The sequence below is a fragment of the Eretmochelys imbricata genome, chromosome 3, assembly GCF_965152235.1.
Source record: "Eretmochelys imbricata isolate rEreImb1 chromosome 3, rEreImb1.hap1, whole genome shotgun sequence".
In the NCBI taxonomy this organism is placed as follows: Eukaryota; Metazoa; Chordata; order Testudines; family Cheloniidae; genus Eretmochelys; species Eretmochelys imbricata.
Window position 1 is genome coordinate 192608701 of NC_135574.1, and position 18295 is coordinate 192626995.

The following is an 18295-nucleotide window of genomic DNA, read 5'->3' on the forward strand; positions in this document are numbered from 1 at the left end:
CAAACAAACTACAAGCTTCACTTAAATAAGCTCAGCATAATTTAGTCAGTTTGTAGAACCAGCCATTTAAACATAAATTGACAGTATCATCAGTGTACACTAACTGGAAAAAAAAGATACACTAGAATTGATTTGGGGACATAATTTGAAATTTAGCATAAATTTTAAAAAATGGGTTTTCCCCAAGTTATTTAGACAGTTTTCAAAATTAGCAATTTACATCAGGAATGTCAGAGAAATAAGTGCAATTATAAGGTGAAGACATCCACTATTAACAGCCTGGTAAAACTTAATACGATAGTGTAGGATAGCTGAATAACAAACTAATAAAAATAACTGGTTTAACAAAGACTTCCTATTGAACTGAGAATGATTTGATCTGCCATAAAAAAAGATGTTCAAAGTTACTTTTTCTTTATTTAGCATGGAATATATTACACCTTCGCAAAACTATAAACCTCCTTAAGGTAGGTCGACAATCCTTATTTGTTTGCAAGCATAGAAAGATATTCATGAGGAATGTTAATAGCTACATTCAAACCCATTAATCCTCCCTCTGACAATATGAGCTGTTAAGAAGTTGGAAAAGAGATGTTTTAAAAAAAAAGTCTTCAGTTAAACCACAATATAATCCCAGACTTTATGATTTGACTTCATCAGCTAAGAAGTTGAAGGCAAAACAATGTGTATCAAAAGAAAATGAAGCTGTTGCTCATTTTTTCCTCATTAAAAATCCGTTTGTAGTGTCTCAAGCACGGGTAAAGTTGGCTTTCAAAGTCATTCCCCAGGCCCCACCAATCCTGTAAACAGGTATGCTGTAAGTACTTCACATCATTTGGACAAAACTACTTTTTGGTTTTAATAAATTTTTGTGCTTCTTTCAAAAGTGTTTCAACATCTTCGTTATCTTTGTCTTCAGGATCTGGCTCCCAATCGGAATCTTCATCAGTAGGGTCATACTCCTCTTTCTCCTCGTCATCTAGAAAGCTGTCATTCAGATCATATTCATTCGGTTCACCATCATTATCGCTGTCCTCCTCCAAAACACTTTTTCCTGTGCAGGGCAAAATGCAGAGAGATTAAAGTATAGACTTCAAGTGCTGTGGAAAAATCTAGATCTACGAGGTGCTTATTATAATGCAGTTAGCTCAAGAGTTACAGTAATTTCACTTTTATTTTTTTTACCAGAAATTATTACAACCATTACAAAACTATTTATGGGATTATTTAGCTGTTCTATTAATAGAATACTTTGCACTTAGTTATATTTCTAGCACTTCGCACCCAATGATCCCAAAGCATGTATTAATATTAAGTAATCTTCTCATCACTGTGAAACATTGTACCCCATCTGACATCACGTACCCCATGTTCACCAATTTATAGGATTATGATATATTTTGTACAAAGTATGCCTTGTATCATTTGAAAACTCATAATCCACTGAACGTAATTGTCCTGTTAACATGTGTGTATCAACTGGATATGGTGCTACAAGAACTTGCTATATGATTGTTACTGAAATATGCTGTAGTTCTGGGTAACACCCTCAGTCCATTTTCTCAAAGACAAAGGCACCCTGGCAGGCCAGCTAGGTGCTAAAAGCTAGGTGCTAAGATTGGAGATTCACCAGCAGGGGAGTTGTAAACAAGAAATTTACAGTTCATCTGAAGGACAGCTGGCAGCTCACATATGCCATGGAACTGCCTGACCTCATGACCCAGGAAAGACTTTTCCAGTACAAAGGGTTAGAGCATAAGAAGTGGGGAAAATGCTTCTAGATACCTCTCCTTCGCCGTCTCTACTCACAGCAGCAAGACTGCTTGAAAGACAAAGGTGCACCACTGAACTGGGGGAGTGATCCTTCCCTGGAGGTTTTTCCAGCCAGTACAGTCTGCTGAAAGCTTGTGGGTGAGAGAAACTTTTTTGCTTTTAAACTTATTGGCCTTGGTAAAGTTTAGGAATTAGCTTGTGTGTTTATCCTTTTATTTATTTTGTAACTGATTCTAACTCATATACCTTATCATTTTTTATCACTTTAAATCTTTCTCTAGTTAATAAACTTGTTTTACTGTTTTATCTAAACCAGCACGTTTGATTGACTCTCTACTCAGGTCAACTGGGCTGGTGCATATTCATTACCCTTTGTTGGAATGGCAGACTAATTTATGAGCTTGTTCAGTAGCCCACTGGACTGTACAAGACGCACATCTTTTGGGGGGCAAGGCTGGGATTGCGGGATATGTGGGTGTCACCCTGTATCTATTCATGGATGGCTGGGCATACCATTCATGCATTCAGCTGGGAGTGTTTTAACATGCTGGTGGCTGTGAATGAACAGAGCCTAGAGGGTTTGGTGTTCACTAGCAAAGCAGTGTAAAAGGCATCCCAGTCTAGAGAGATAAGGGGACACAGCAGTTCAAGTTGCACCCTGGGGAATGTCACAACCACCACTATAAAATATTACTTTCATTTTTCAGATGGGTGAACAATGGCACAGGGAAGTTAAAAGACTTGCTGGAAGACACAGCAATCTGTGGAGGAGACAAGAGTACAATCCAAGAAAACCTAGTCCACAGTCCTCTGGATCTAACTACTTGCTTTGGACAATCCAGTTATGATGTGTGTGCCTAGAAAGGAATCAAATACTTGCCAACTCTGCCAATCTGGGCTATAATCTACCATCTTGCTTGCTGTTTTACCACCTACCATCAGCTCTAAAAGGAGCAACTAATCATTTCCACCCAACCCCACTAACTTCACTGCTGAAAATGGTATTGTTTGTTACAAAAGTCACTAACGGCCTATGGAGCAGTAGATTCATAAGGGAACAGGTAAGTGGCAGGTGTCCTAAATATGGTAAAAACAAAATCCTCACCATTTCAAACAAAACAATTAGAAAAGGTGTGAAAATACAGTAAAGTTGCAAGACAAAGGAAGGAAAAATTGGAAATAAGGAGGCATACAGGATTGAACAAACGGGAGGGTGGAGAAGAAGAAGAAAGGAAAGCAGCAGAAAACTGAAGAAAAGAATATATTGATTCCACTGTGTCCCTCTCTTTGAAAGGATCGAGTCTTCTCATGAGAGTGATTTTCATAAGTACCTGCAGCTCCCAATGACTTTAGTAAGAGCTGGAGGTGCTCAAGAACTTCTGAAAAGTCTCCCACAATTGTCCATTAACCACCTCCCACCCTGCCCAGTTAAGAAAAAACAACAACTACCTGCTTCAAGAGTATTTGGCAAGAACGAAAATACAGATTGATGATTATATGATACTGGACCTATTATAGACCACATTCTGGACCTCTTAAGCCTGTTGAATAGCACCTTACTCATCAAGTAGCCCCACTGAAATATATGGGATCTTTGGAGAGTAGTGTATTGCTCAATGTGAGTAAAGATGGCAGATTGGCCCTCTTGGGTATAGTAAGCCCAGAACCTTAAAAAAAATCCCCCTTCACTTCCAGAGCACTACTTGTATCATCTTTAGTGAACTGTTGTGTGGAGCTGCTGGCTATTTTCATCAGCCTATTGATATTCTGCCACTCTCCTACAAATAGTTAAAAATGGTACCAAAAAAAAAAAAAAGAAGCCACATTTTTTCTTGCTTCGTTTTCAGACTCCAGCAAAGAACAGCGTAGGTGTTTTTATCGTTCCTTACAAAGTTTACTCAGTCCCATGGCTCTTAAGGCAGCTTATTAAGCAAGCAGTTCTGACAAAACCGTCTCTTCTAGTGGCACCACATTTATCAAGATGACCTTGAGGCTCTTTTATTTAAAATGTGTTTACACAAAAGAAGCTCCAAGAGGATGCAGCACATCCTCTTTAAAAAAGCTATTCTTGGGAACTAGATAATTTGCTTGCTAGAGATACGAAAGCTCTTCGTAAGAGGATTCCATATAGCTGATAGCGAAAGCAGACCACTCATCTGGGTAGCTGTAGAATGGACAGGCACAAATTTTCAAACAGTGAACAGAATCAGTGACTACATGAAGCCTTATTGACCCTTTTTGCTCTAATCCACCACTGTTCTACCCTTAGATAACATTTCAAACCCTGGCCTCTTATTCTATATAGGCACTAAGCAATTAGCAGTCCCTCTGGTGGCAGTTAGGATAATGATTACGAACGAAACATGTCAAATGTCATCTAGTCAGTGCCCTTCTCTTGGTTGCTAGACTTTAAATATATTTATATGGAAATGTCAGCTCTACTCTGCTTAACACTGCAGCTGTGCCACACAGCATGTACTAAAGGTTAATGGAACCGTATCTGCCTGCAAGATACAGTATTCGCAGCTGACAAGGACAGTCTCAAATGTGAACTTGCTGATCCTAGCCTTTTACAGGCTGTGACCTTTGGGAGCAACCACTGGACCCAGCAGATAGGACATTTTTAGAAAGAGTCAGCAAATATTAACCATTGCTGATTGTAGTGTTGCAGCTGTGTTAGTCTCAGGGTATGAGAGAGACAAGACAAGCAAGGTAATATCTTTTATTGGACCAATTAGCAGGTGCAAGGGACAAGCTTTCGAGCTTCACAGCAACAGCAGTTGATCGAATAAAATATATTATCTCACCCACCTAGTCTCCAGCAACAATTAAGAGCACTTTAATTAATCTAAGTTATCTAAAATAAACAGGAAGAAAGACATATGAGCACAAAGAAACAAAATGTGAGTTTACTCTCACTGAAAGTGCCTTGCATCTTTAATATGTAGACTCTCTAAAATAACTGAGTTATACCATCACCCTGCCACAGATATTCATGTTCAGCTGGCCACCTGCCTGCGTACACACACATACCCCTGCTACAGCTGACAAGGGACACGTTATTTGAATTGTATTTCTTGTAGCTGTACACGCCATAAAAAACTCAGACTTATTTTTAATGTAAGTGGGACTTAAAACTATTAACTGATAGGACTTCACTATGCAGATGATCCAAACTGGACTGCATGACAACTGCATTTGCTACCTCTGAAGCAGCAGTGCCAGAGGGGTGGCGCCTAAAGTCAGATACTGTAAGCAAACATGTCTCAAAAAAGCATGGTGAGTAGGAACAGCCAGACTAAGTATTTCAGTAATAGCAGAAGTAAGCACAAATAATGTGAGGAAATCAGATCAACCACTGATGGTCTCAGAAAGATCTTCAATTAAAGCATTTCAAAGCTACTCATGGCCTCTCGGGAAAAGACAGTTACCTTTTCCGTAACTGGTGTTCTTCAAGATGTGTTGCTTATGTCCATTCCAAATTAGGTGTGTGTGCTCACCACATGCACCGGTGCCAGAAGTTTTTCTCGCAGTGGTAACCATAGGGGACCGGTTCTGGAGCCCCCTGGAGCAGCACGCACATGCTGCATTATAAGGGGTGCTGCCAGCTCCTCCCACCCTCAGTTCCTTCTTGCCGGAAACTCTAACAGTGGGGAAGGAGGGCGGGTCATGGAATGGACATGAGCAACACATCTCGAAGAACACCAGTTACAGAAAAGGTAACTGTCTTTTCTTCTTCGAGTGCTTGCTCATGTCCATTCCATATTAGGTGACTCTCAAACACTGCCAACGGAGACGGGTACGAGTTCATGGACATGTAGATTGCAACACAGCTCTGCCGAACCCAGCGTCATCTCTGGCTTGCTGAGTGATGGCGTAATGTGCCATAAACGTGTGAACTGAAGACCACGTCATGGCTCTGCAAATGTCCTGGATGGGAACATGTGCCAGGAAGGCTGCCGAGGACGCCTGAGCTCTGGTCAAGCTGGCCCTCACAATCAGTGGTGGCAGGACCTGTGCCAACTCGTAACAGGTCTGGATGCAGGAGGTGATCCAATTGGAAATCCTCTGCGAAGACACTGGAAAGTCCTTCATCCTCTCCACTGTCGTGATGAAGAGCTGCATCGATTTGTGGAAGGTCTTGGTATGCTCCAGATAAAATGCCAGGGCACGTCTGACATCCAGGGCATGCAGCCTCCTTTCCTCACTGGTGGTGTGCCACTTGGGACAAAACACCGGGAGGAAGATGTCCGGGTTAACATGGAAGGAAGACACCACCTTCGGCAGAAAGGCCAGATGGGGTCGCAGTTGAACTTTGTCCTTACAGAACACGGTATACAACAGTTCCGATGTCAGAGCTTTAATCTCCGACACTTGTCTCACAGATTTTATGGCTACAAGGAAAGCGACCTTCCATGACAGGTGGGAGAGGGAGCAGGAGCCCATAGGCTCAAAAAGCGGGCCTGTAATCCTAGAAAGAACCAAGTTAAGGTCCCACTGTGGGACAGGGGCTCAGGCCGGTGGGTAAAGCCTCTCGAGGCCTCTCAGGAATCGGACCGACATGTCATGTAAGAATACTGTCTGACCTTGGAGCGGCAGGTGGAAAGTGGAGATAACTACAAGGTGCACCCTGACAGAGGACTGGGCCAGCCCCTGGTTCTTAAAATGGAGCAGGTAATCTAAGATAGATTGTAAGGAGGAGTGCGTTGGAGAAATACTATGTTCAGATGCCCAGTGGGAGAACCTCATCCACTTGGCCAGGTAGGCCGCTCTAATGGAAGCCTTCCTGCTTTCCAGGAGGATTATCTGGACCTCGCTAGAGCAGCCTGCTCTTCTGAGTTTAACCACGCAACATCCACGCTGTGAGGTGGAGTGGGGCAAGATTGGGGTGTAAGAGAGGCCTGTGATCTTGCAAGAGCAGATCCAGTTGGATGGGAAGGGTCCAGGGAGAGGACACCGCCAGGTCCACCAGTGAGCCGAACCAATGTTGGTGTGGCGACACCGGGGCGATCATAATAATTTGGGACTTGTCTCTCTTGATCTTTGACAGGACTCAGCTGATGAGCGGGATTGGCGGGAACACATACATCAGTCCCCCCAACCATGACAGGAGGAAGGCGTCAGGGAGGGAGTCCTTGCCCAGACCCTGCAGGGAACAGAAGCGATGGCATTTCCTGTTCTGTCTGGCGGCGAACAGGTCCACTTGGGGAGTTCCCCACCTCTGGAAGAGCATCCGGGCTACCTCCGGATGGAGTGACCACTCGTGGTGAGAGAAAAAGGATCTGCTGAGGTGATCTGCCAGCATGTTCCTGACACCGGGGAGGTGATAGGCCTCCAAGTAGATCGCGTGCTCAATTCAGAAATCCTACAATCGGAGAGCCTCTTGATAGAGAGCCAATGAGCATGCTCCCGCTTGCCTGTTGATGTAGAACACTGAGGCCGTATTGTCCGTCAACACTCTCACCCCCTTGCCTGCCAGGTGTGGTAGGAAGACTCTGCAGGCCAACCGTACCGCTCTGAGCTCTTTGACGTTTATGTGCAATGTCATCTCCTCCGGGGACCACATGCTCTGGATCTGGAGGTTGCCGAGATGCGCTCCCCAGCCTCGGTCCGAGGCATCCAATATCAGCTAGATGGAGTGACAAGGGCTGTCGAATGGAACTCCTTCCAGGACTGACAGTGGGTCGTCCACCATTGCAGCAAGGTAAGTATCGTCAACGGGATGGTAATGACCTTTTCCAGGTGATCTCTGGACTGGGAATAGACCATCGCCAGCCACTGCTATAAGGGCTGCATCTGGAGCCCGGCATGGCAGATGACATACGTACATGCTGCCATGTGTCCCAGCAGGTGCAGACAAACCCTGGTCGTGGTCAGGGGGAATGCGGAGACTCCTGCGATGAGGTCCACCAATGCTTGGAACCTTTCCTGGGGCAGAAATACTCTAGCACAGGTGGAGTCGAGCACCGCTCCAATGAACTCTATCCTCTGCACTGGAACTAATGTCAACTTTTTGTCATTTACCAGCAGGCCCAGGGATCAGCATGTGGCCTGCAACACCGAGACATCCCTTTGGACTTGACATCTGGATTGACCTTTGACCAGCCAGTCATCCAGGTACGGGAAGATCTGGATACCCCAGTGCTTGAGGTAAGTCGTAACTACCGACATGCACTTGATAAACACCCTTGGTGCTGTCGCTAGGCTGAAAGGGAGGACCACAAACTGGCAGTGGTCTGATCCCACCCTGAAGCGTAGGAAGTGCCTATATGAAAGCATGCATCCTTCAAGTCAAGGGTGGCATACCAGTCTCCCGGATCCAGGGAGGGGGTGATGAAGGGCAGGGAGACCATGCAGAACCTCAGCTTCTTTAGGTATTTGTTGAGGTCTTGTAGATCCAGGATGGGCCGTAGACTGCTCTTGGCCTTTGGGATAAGAAGTACTGGGATAGAACACTTTGTTCCCGTACTCACAGGGAACCTCTTGCACCGCACCCAGCTGCAACAACCCTTCTACCTCCTGCATGAGGAGACTCTCATGAGAGGGGTCCCTGAAGAGGGATGGGGAAGGGGGATAAAAACTGTACGGTATAACGCTGCACCACTGTACTGAGCACTCACCGGTCTGAGGTTATGGTGGTCCATGCTGGGAGGAAAAAGGAAAGGTAGTTAGAGAAAGGCATGAAAGATAGATCTGGCGTATAATCTGGTAGGTCACCCTCTAGCGCACCCTCAAAAAGCCTGCTTGCTCCCCTGCTTATTGCAGGTCGAGCCTGATTGGGCTGAGGGAGGGGGTGGGTGGCTCGGGTGGCGTTTGTAGCTCCTGCTCTTTTTGTGGGGCGGCTCCTGCCGGGGTTGGCTCCCTTGGCCCTGAGTTGGCTGTGGTTTGAACCGCTTATGGGCTGGACCGGGGACGTACAGCCCTAGAGTTTTCAGGGTAGTGCAGGAGTCCTTGAGCGCATGCAGCTTACTATCAGTCTGTGCTGCAAACAGGGCCTGACCATCGAAGGGAAGGTCCTGCACTGACTGCTGAGCCTCTGTCGACAGGCCAGAGAGATGCAGCCAGGATGCCCGGTGCATGGAGATAGCTGAGGCCATGGTGCGAGCTACGGAATCCACCGTGTCTGAAGCTGCCTGGAGGGCCGCCCTCGTGCAGTGCCCTCCTCAAGGATCATCTGGAATTCCTTCCTGGACCCTCTGGGAAGCGAAGCCTCAAACTTGGACATGGCCTGCCACATATTGTAATCCGTAGTGGCCAAGGAGGACAAGGTGGTTGGCCACTCTCAATTGAAGGCTAGAAGATGAATAAACCTTTTGCCCAAACAGATCCAGCCTCTTCGAGTCTTTATTTTTGGGCGTAGGCTCGGGTTGCCCTTGCCTCTCCCTTTGATTAACAGCCTCAACTACAAGAGAGTTTGGGACCAAGTGGGTGTAGAGTTACTCATGGCCTTTAGCTGGCACGAAGTATTTATGTCCAGCCCTTTTTGAAATGGGAGGCAGGGAGCAGGGGGTTTGCCACAGGGCATTAATAATTTTGATACCCCTTCGTGCAGGGACAAAGCCACGCTAACAGGTGTCGTGGAGCAGACGTTGTCAAACAGGGAGTCCGATGGCTCCTCTAGCTCCTCTGCCTGGAGCCCCAGGTTGGAGGCAACCCTCTTCAATAGTTCCTGATGAGCCTTAGCATCATCTTGTGGAACTGGGTGAGGGGGACCCATGATGGCTTCGTCTGGCAACGATGAGGATGACGCCGGTGCTGTGGGTGCTACCACGTTCCCTGGTGGTCCAGCAGGCTGCTCCCTTGTCTGCTTATGGGCCTGGGGGGGAAGGGGGTGTTTCCTGCCTCCTGAAGCCTCGACGTTGTGTGGGAACTCTGGGACCGTCAGCAAACCGGTGATCTATGACTCATGCTACTCGACCGGTACCAGGACCTGGAATGGGACCGGGAGTGGGCCAGTCGCTGGGAGGATCTCCCCGACTGCAGGGATTGGCGAAGGTGGGTTGGTGACTGGTGGCCGCGTTCAGTGATGGTTCGCGTGACCAGTTCCATGGCTGTGGGGACACCAAAGGCCGGTCTTGATGCTCTTTCCGGGGGGCGCATTCCTTGGTAGGTCTGCACCAGGTTACCAGCAAGCCACACCTTGAATCTCGCTGTCGGTGCTGAGGGTGCGGAGACCGAAAAGGGCTTCGTTGAGCCTGCCTCCCAGGCGTGATGGCTCTGAGTGGGCAAGTGCTGGTGGGACGTCCCCCATCATGGGGAGCGGTGCCGCTGAGGTGGGGACACACGGTAAGATCCCAAGGGAGGTTTACCCTTAGACCGGGGTACTGGTAAAGCCAGTGTGGGAGGCACTGGTAGTGACAGGATCTCCTGTGCTGCCTGCAGGGCCTCTGGTGTCAACGGGACATTTAAATGATGGAGGCCCTCGTCACTGTCTAGAGTGGCAGGCATAGTGTGGGATGGACTGCACTGCTCAACTTGAGCGGGGGCCCGACTCCCTGATGGTGGCATCGACTCGCCCGGCACAGGTCTTGGCTCTCCTCCTGTCCTTTCTCTTATGGGAAGTGGGGGATCATCCCCTCACGCTTCTCTTTGGCTTCTTGACTGGAGCCGGGGAGGCGGATGGGTGCTGGCTCAAAAACAGTGCCAGCGGGGCACTCCACACCAATGCTGTGATGCTCGGGGCTGAGTCGGACTGACTCCATCAGGAGCACCCTGAGACGGATGTCTCTTTCCCTTTTTGTTCAGGGTTTGTTACAGATTCACTTGTAACTTACGTGTCCTTCACCTAGAAACCTCAGACAACTAGCGTACGGGTCGCCGATGGGCATAGGCCACTTACAATGATCGCAGGGCTTAAAGCCTGGGGACCGGGGCATGTCCCTTCCTGAGGCTGAGTCCCGTCTGGGACCGCTAACTAGAACTAACACTAAGAGAATTATTAACTCGTTTACAACTATTTTACAGGAAAACGTTTGGAAGAAACACTGAACGAAACACAATGCTAGCCAAAGCAGCAAACGTTCCAGCACCATCACTGGCGGCAAGAAGGAACTGATGGTGGGGGGAGCCGGCAGCGCCCCTTATACCGTGGCATGTGTGTGCTGCTCCAGGGGGTGCCAGAGCCGGTCCCCTATGGATACCACTGAGAGAAAAACTTCCAACACCGGTGCATGTGGCGAGAACACACACCTAATATGGAATGGACATGAGCAAGCACTCGAAGAAGAACTAGGGTTTCCATCCATTCTAAAGTACATTCAACAAACCCAATCTGACAGTTTAGTTTACAGGTCAATTAAAGAATCTTGCATTTGTTTTGCGCTTCATTCTGTGGTGATACAATGTCATCTCATTCATGCAAGAGAGATTTTACTGTGAGCCAACTCAGAACCTGGATTCAGATGGGAAAGATGTGTCTAATTCTGCCCTCAGACATACAAATGTAACCTGCACCAAAATCCTAATAGGAATCGTATGTACCTATCCTCCGGGCAGATTTGGCTCTAAGTAGAGCGGATCTTGGTATTTTTGTGGAGGTCAGGGAAGCAACCATTCTTGTCCACCATTTTCACAGCAGTACATGCAGGACCACTGCTAAGGCTTTAAAGGAGCATTTGTGAAAAGATCTGGCATACACCTCAGATTCACAGTGTCATCAGTGGCTCACATTTTACATACAAAGCATGCACATGCCAGTGATCTTTGGGTTCACCCATCCGCCTGCTGGAGAGGGAGAGCCCCGCAATATTTTCTTTGTGTTGGCCCTTGACCCCTGACCTAACCCTGCAAAGTTTATTCTTAAAATAAAACTATAACCTATAGGTTAGGGAAAGTTAAAATGCTTAACAATGTTGATAATAAAATAATTAAAGCTGTAGTACAAGTAGGGAAAACAAATGCAAAAAATTTTGTTATAGTCTTTGCAAAAATTCTAAGACCTAGACAATTAGCCTAATATGCTTGATGTAGGGATGTAAGATTTTGCAATATGCACCTTGTGATAAACAAATAAACCACAAAAGGGAAATTTAAGCTTGAAATAATGGATTTTGATTTAGTTGGGGATTGGTCCTGCTTTGAGCAGGGGGTTGGACTAGATGGCCTCCTGAAGTCCCTTCCAACCCTGATATTCTATGATTTTCAGTATCTGTATTAACGTGTTGGAAATATTGGGAAATATATGATTCCAATAGCTTATGCTAGCAACCAGAACCTTAATCATCATCCCTCGGAATGACAAATATGGATGGGGACCGCGACCTACATCAAATATAGTCCTAAATGTGGGGGGATGTAAGGGAAAAGGGTATAAAAAGGTGGTCATACCAACCCCCAGTTGGGACATCAGAATGACAGGATGGTGAAAACCTGCAACCTCATTCCTACTTGTGGTGCTTCTCCATTTACTTTTCCTTCCATCTGCTCCTTCTCTGATATGTCTGATGGTCTCCGTCGGTTGAGAGAATACACATTGCAGGGGATTTGTCTGCTACACTTATATTGCTTTTCTATTACTTTGATTTTACTTGTATGTATTTAAATACCAAATAAAATCCTCGCATCTGTGTGATTCACCAGTCTCATTTCCTATAATAAATTTATATAGCCGCCTGAGTAAAAGATTCTGTTATTAGTGACTTGTGAATTTTGCACTTGACATTAATCAAAGGCTACATTTGAAATACATTAACCAATTGCAGTTGTGAGGGTTACATTTACTCTCTCACCAACGTTTGGAAACAATTCCATAAATTGATAAACTCTATAGTGAACATTTCTATGGAAAATGATCTGCTCTCTTTTCTCGAAGATCTGTTGACAGAGCAAAACTCACAGAACTACTGGGAGGTAACATGAAATCCATTTCAGTCTGCTATGTTCAAGTGGGAGCCCTCTAGAAAAGTAAACTGCTAAAGAACTGGTGAGCTCAGGCCACTGGGAATTTTTAGGGTACACGTAGCCAGATTTTCAAAGAAGTGCTCAAATCCCACTGACACCTGAGCACTTTTAAAAAACTTTTAATGTTACAGCCTATGACATCTTAGTAAAATAACTAGACTCCATAAAATGAACTTTTGGCCAGTGAAGCAGCAGTATCAACATGCTAAGAGATTGGGACTAAATGGGTCTTGAGGGGAGATAAAAGTGCAGCAACTGAGATGGGGAAAATAAATGCAACTTCCCTGTTCCACTTGCTGCTTGACCATACAGCAGTACCAGTAATTGTTAAATAATTGCTTTGACAAATAAACACTGACACAAAGAAAACTAGCTTCATTAAGTAGCAGAGGAGACCAGCACTCCATGACAATACTAGACAGTCAGCTGAGTAATAAAGTAATATCAGGCTTCAGAGTAGCAGCCGTGTTAGTCTGTATTCGCAAAAAGAAAAGGAGTACTTGTGGCACCTTAGAGACTAACCAATTTATTTGAGCATAATCTTTTGTGTAATATCACCTGCCTATAGCATGTGAATCAGAGTAACCAGTAATCTAATTCAAGGAAGAGGAAAAAAAAACGTAGTAAATAAACTGATGAAGATTTTACACCATTTCCACCAATGCATAAAGCATTTAATGCATTTAAGAAGAGGATAATGAGATGATTTTTGATCCATTAGCAAGAGCAGCAGGGTGCAAGCATTGCCTATTGCAGAAAACAGAGGTTTCAAATATAGACAAATTGTGCAATATTAGAGATCCGATAAGTTTATAGTAAGCTTCCATTACATCAATTTTGTAATGATCCTGGCAGCTCAAATTTAGCTTCTTCACAATAAGTTTGGGGCCTGAACAAATGCAGCTGTTTTGTTAGGAAAATGTCCATTTTGTAAAGTAATGGAAATTAAATACATGATTTTAAAAATAAAAGTTTTGCAGATGTAAGCGTTTAAAACCAGTTTGAAGCATTAAGCACATATTGCTCTCTTTGGCCATGATCCCAATGGGCTTCATGGGGGCAATCAAAGGGTTTTTAACGGGTCTCTGTGCAGATGCAATGCATCCATCAGCATCGTCAGTGGCAGAGTTACCTGTCACTGGCAGTGGTAGAGCGTCTGTCAGCAACATCAGTGGCAAAATGGAGATTACTACAATTTGCATAGGCAGGGGACATTGATTACTAACACATCAGAATTCTAATCTACAGCATAGCCCACTGAAACATGAGCAAAGGAGAAAAACTTCACTTCTGTATCCACTATAAAAATCAATCTCTTCATTTCAAGAGCATTCTACAAACTACTTCTATTAAATCACCTCTTCCTACACCCGCTCTGGTCTCTCTCTGTGCCAATTCAGTCTCCCACCTACTCCTTGGCTGATCCTTTGCTACTGCCATACAGCTATCAAGAAGAAAGAATCTATCACTCAGATCCCTTGTTGACTCTCTCTGAAAAAATGAGATCGCAAATTCACATACTATGCAGACATAAGGGTCTCTCACAGATCCCTTTGTAGGATCAGGCCTGGATCTCCCATCCATCTACTTTCCTTCAATATTTACCACCATTATCCATTGCTTTAACAGCCATACATGTTATAAATTTGCATTCTCACACTACATTTTCTCTCTATTTTTATATCTATTTTTCACACAATGCACAGTCAACCTGTGGAACTCTTTGCCAAAGGATATTGTTATAACAGGTTTCCAGGGGTACCAAGCAATGGGGATTGCAGTTTTTCCCTAACTGTCAGGGTTCTAGGGCATCAGAACTCTTGCTGTACTGTTGGCCCACTCGGTACCACAGAGGAGTGTCCGTGGTACATCGTCGGTACCGATGGTTGTAAATGTGCAGAGCACTTTGTCGACAGGAGCTTTGTCACACCTAGTACTGAAGGTTTACTTGGTACCGCTTTTAGAGACAGTACGGTAATTGTCTTTCTCCTTAGTGGGTAGCACTCCTGCCTGAGAGCCTGAGACCCTGGTGTCTCTAGGCAGTGCGGCTGAGCTCACAGCAGAGGCCCCTTCTGGGTACCGCACAATGTTGCTGCAGGTACTGAGGTGGCTGATCACACTGCGGAACCCTCTGGATGGCCAACAACTTGGTTTGAGGTCTTGGAGCCCTTTTCCCTCGAGCCTTTACAGGGGGAATCTGCTGGGGTTTTTTTTGACTCTACCTCCCCTTTGAAGCTGAAAGCTCGAGGGATGATCGGGGGTCAGCACCGGAGTCCTCTGATAGCTGAAGTGCATTCTCCACAAGGAGGAGTTTTAACTTCAGCTCCTGTTTTTTATGAGACCTTTGTTTTAGCTGCTGGCAGAGGGAGCACTTTTCAGGGATATGGGACCTCCCCCAGGCACCGGACACAGTGAGAATGTCTGTCCAGAATGTCTGGAATCAACTCCTTGAAGGAGAGGCATCTCTTGAAGCAGGGGAGAGCCAGTATACCCCAGGTGGTGGGAGGGTAGTATCACATTCTAGCAGTGAAGAATACAGAAGAGAAATATTCTTGCCACTTCTTCCTCCTTCTTCTTTTTATTTTTAAACTGCAAGAAGTTAGAATGTCTTCTAAACACCCTTAAGGGAACAAATGGGGGACCCCCCCAAAAAGGGAAAAATGTAAACTGAAGCTCTTTTTCTTCTCGCTCTTTTTTTTTTAATCCAACTGGGCAATAAAACACTAACTATTAAGAACAACAAAAGAACAAAAGCACCAAAACCTACTACTACTTATGCTAATGATGCAGATAAGGAAGGGACAACTCTTGCTCCCTTGGACGCCAAAGGTGGTTGAGAAGGAAATCAAGGGGTTCCCCAGCACAGCAGTAGATAGCCTCTAGGCAGACCATCAGAGAGGGACAGCATGTGCAATCTGAACGGACACTGCTCCCTAAAATCTCCAGTTAGAGGTGCAGGGGCACAGATACACCTACAGTGGAGCTCCCAGAGGGACACCACTCAAAGAAGCTGCACTTGACAGTAGCTGTATTGTTTTAAGAAATATAAACATATGTTTTGTATCTCGTTTGTTCAAAACGAGAGATAAACAATTTAAAACAAATCAACACATCTTTAGTGACAGCATTATAAGAGAACGTTAATATTTCACATACGGATAAAAAATGATCAAGCAGTGTTCCATTTGGTAAGCATTAACTCTTCACTACACTTCCATTTTAGTGAACCTTTAATTCAGAACATCTTATGAGGCACCAATATTTCAGATACAAAATTAAACGTAAGAAAAACTCAATGGCACACGCATACATGCACACGAAGTGAATTGCCTTCATGTTCTTTAGAAAACGGCTTAATGCAAAAAGGAATACATCAATGTTTTGGGCAGTCAGCCTTTACTGGCCAGCCTTTAAACAGTTGTAGCTGAAATACTGATTCCTTTTATCTTATTGCCTTTTACCTCTAGGCAATATTAGGGAATTAATTGGTTTAAGTCACTCAGTGTTCATCTTTCAAGTTAAAAGATACTTTGCCGTTTCCAGAGTAAAACTAGGTCTGCTTATCTGGAACACATTTACATAGAACACCCAATTTAAGGACTTTCACATGCAGTACAAAGTGGGGTATTCACTAAAAGAAAATAATGCACTTTCCCCAACTAGAGACCTAGCAAGTAGCATTCATAATAAAGTGCTTCAATATTACACCATCTCTAACTGAAACCAATACATTTAACCTGCTTTGTCTTTCATGTACATGATTTTGAAAAAAAACCCTCCAACAGTAACAGGTCATTTAGAAAATGAGAACTTTCTAACCTCTTTTAGTAGTTTTCTGTCTGGTTCTTCTTGTTTCAGTTTCTAAATGGAAAAAAAAACCCCACTATTATCAAGGAAACTACAATCTAGAAGAAATCTGTGACGTATCAATAACTGAGACCGCAAAAAGAAAGAGTACATTCCCACATTTTAATGTAACTGTCATGGTGACTGTATTTACTATGTACATTTATGTATTTATGAGACTGGTCTTTTTCAGATTACTGACCACTTCCCGAGATAGTAATCCTCTCATGAGCACCTTTTCCATGTTTGATCCCACACCTTTTCTGTGCCAGCAAAGCATATAGAGTAACTCCCCACTTAATGTCATCTTGCTTAACATTGTTTTGATCTGACGTCCCTGCTCCATTACAGAACATGCTCTGTTTAAAGTTGTGCAATGCTCTGCTAGAACGTCATTTGGCTGCCTGCTTTGTCCACAGCTGGCAGCTCCCCTACGCCTCTCCCCCTAAGCGCCTCCTGCCTGCCGGCGGACCTCGCGGATCAGCACCTTCCCCTTGCTCCCCCTGCCTCCTGCCCTCAGCAATCAGCTGGTCTGAGGCATTGAGGAGGTAGGAGTGAGGAGGACTCAGTGTGCAGCCTCCCCCCTCCCTCCCCTGCCTCCTGAATTCCACAAACCCGCGGATTGCCATGGGCAGGAGGAAGGGGAGGGAGGGGGGAGCCTGCAAGCTGCGTCCTCACTCCTCCCCGCTCCCTCTGGCAATCAGCTGGTTTGCAGCATTCAGGAGGCAGGGGAGGGAGGGGGAGCCTGTGCGCTGAGTCCTCGCTCCTGCCCCCCCCTCCTGAATGCCGCAAACCAGCTGATTGCCACGGTAAGGAGGCAGGGGAGGGAGGGAGGGAGGAGGAGCGAGGACGCGGTGTGCGGAGTAAAAGGGGAGAAGGTGAGGGAGGGAGAAGAGGTGGGTTAAAGGTAGGGTCTGGGGGAAGGGGTGGAGTGGGCAGGCTGAGGGATAAGCCCCCAGCCCCTGGTGCTTGCACAACAGGGGAAGCTGCTGCTGCTGCACAATGGCTTCTCCTAGCCTATGGCAACTTCAGCCTCCTTGCCTGCATCCTCAGTGCCAGTGGGCTGTGCCTGTGTGGGGAAAGGCGGGGGCACCTCCCATTGCTTCATACTCAGCAATGATTGTAGTATTAAATTCCTTGTTTAAAACTGTTTACAACTTATACCTGTATTAAATTCCTTGTTTAAAATGTATATAATGCCTTTTGTCTGGCAAAAAAAAATGTCCCTGGATCCTAACCCCCCCCATTTATATTAATTTTTACAGGGAAATTGGATTCGCTTAACATTGTTTTGCTTAAAGTTGCATTTTTCAGAAACATAACTACAATGTTAAGTGAGGAGCTACTGTATATGATTTCACACTGCCCTGGTAGAGCTCACTAAGCCAGGAGCTCTCAATCTTTTCCTTTCTGAGCCGTCCCCCTCCCCTATATGCTGTAAAAACTCCACGACCCACCTGTGCCACAATAACAGGTTTTCTGAATATAAAAGCCAGGGATGGTGTTAGGGGGTAGCAAGCAGGGCAATTGCCTGGAGCCCCATGCCACAGGGGCCCCTGTGAAGCTGTACTGCTCAGGCTTTGGCCCCTGAGGCGGGGCTCAGGCCCTGGGCTTCACACCCATGCAGTGGGACTTCAGCTTTCTGTCCTGGGCCACAGCAAATCTCATGCTGGCCCCACTTGGCGGATCCCCTGAAACCTGCTTGCGACTCCCCAGGGGGCCCCAGACCTCCGGTTGAGAAGCACTGCACTAGGCTGCTGTGTTTCGGTTTCACTTC

The 18295-nt window shown here is 45.6% G+C and overlaps 1 protein-coding gene across 1 annotated transcript in view; it reads right to left on the bottom strand.

The window, feature by feature from the left end:
- Positions 1–397: 397 nt before the first annotated feature.
- APLF (aprataxin and PNKP like factor) overlaps positions 398–18295 on the bottom strand; it is a 95643-nt gene continuing 77745 nt past the window's right edge. Inside the window, exons 10-11 of the mRNA XM_077814000.1 lie at positions 16492–16533; positions 398–1054 (exon numbers count right to left, since the gene is read on the bottom strand). Coding sequence (XP_077670126.1) covers positions 846–1054; positions 16492–16533 — 251 coding nt within the window. The 3' untranslated portion in view covers positions 398–845. The remainder of the gene's footprint in view (positions 1055–16491; positions 16534–18295) is intronic.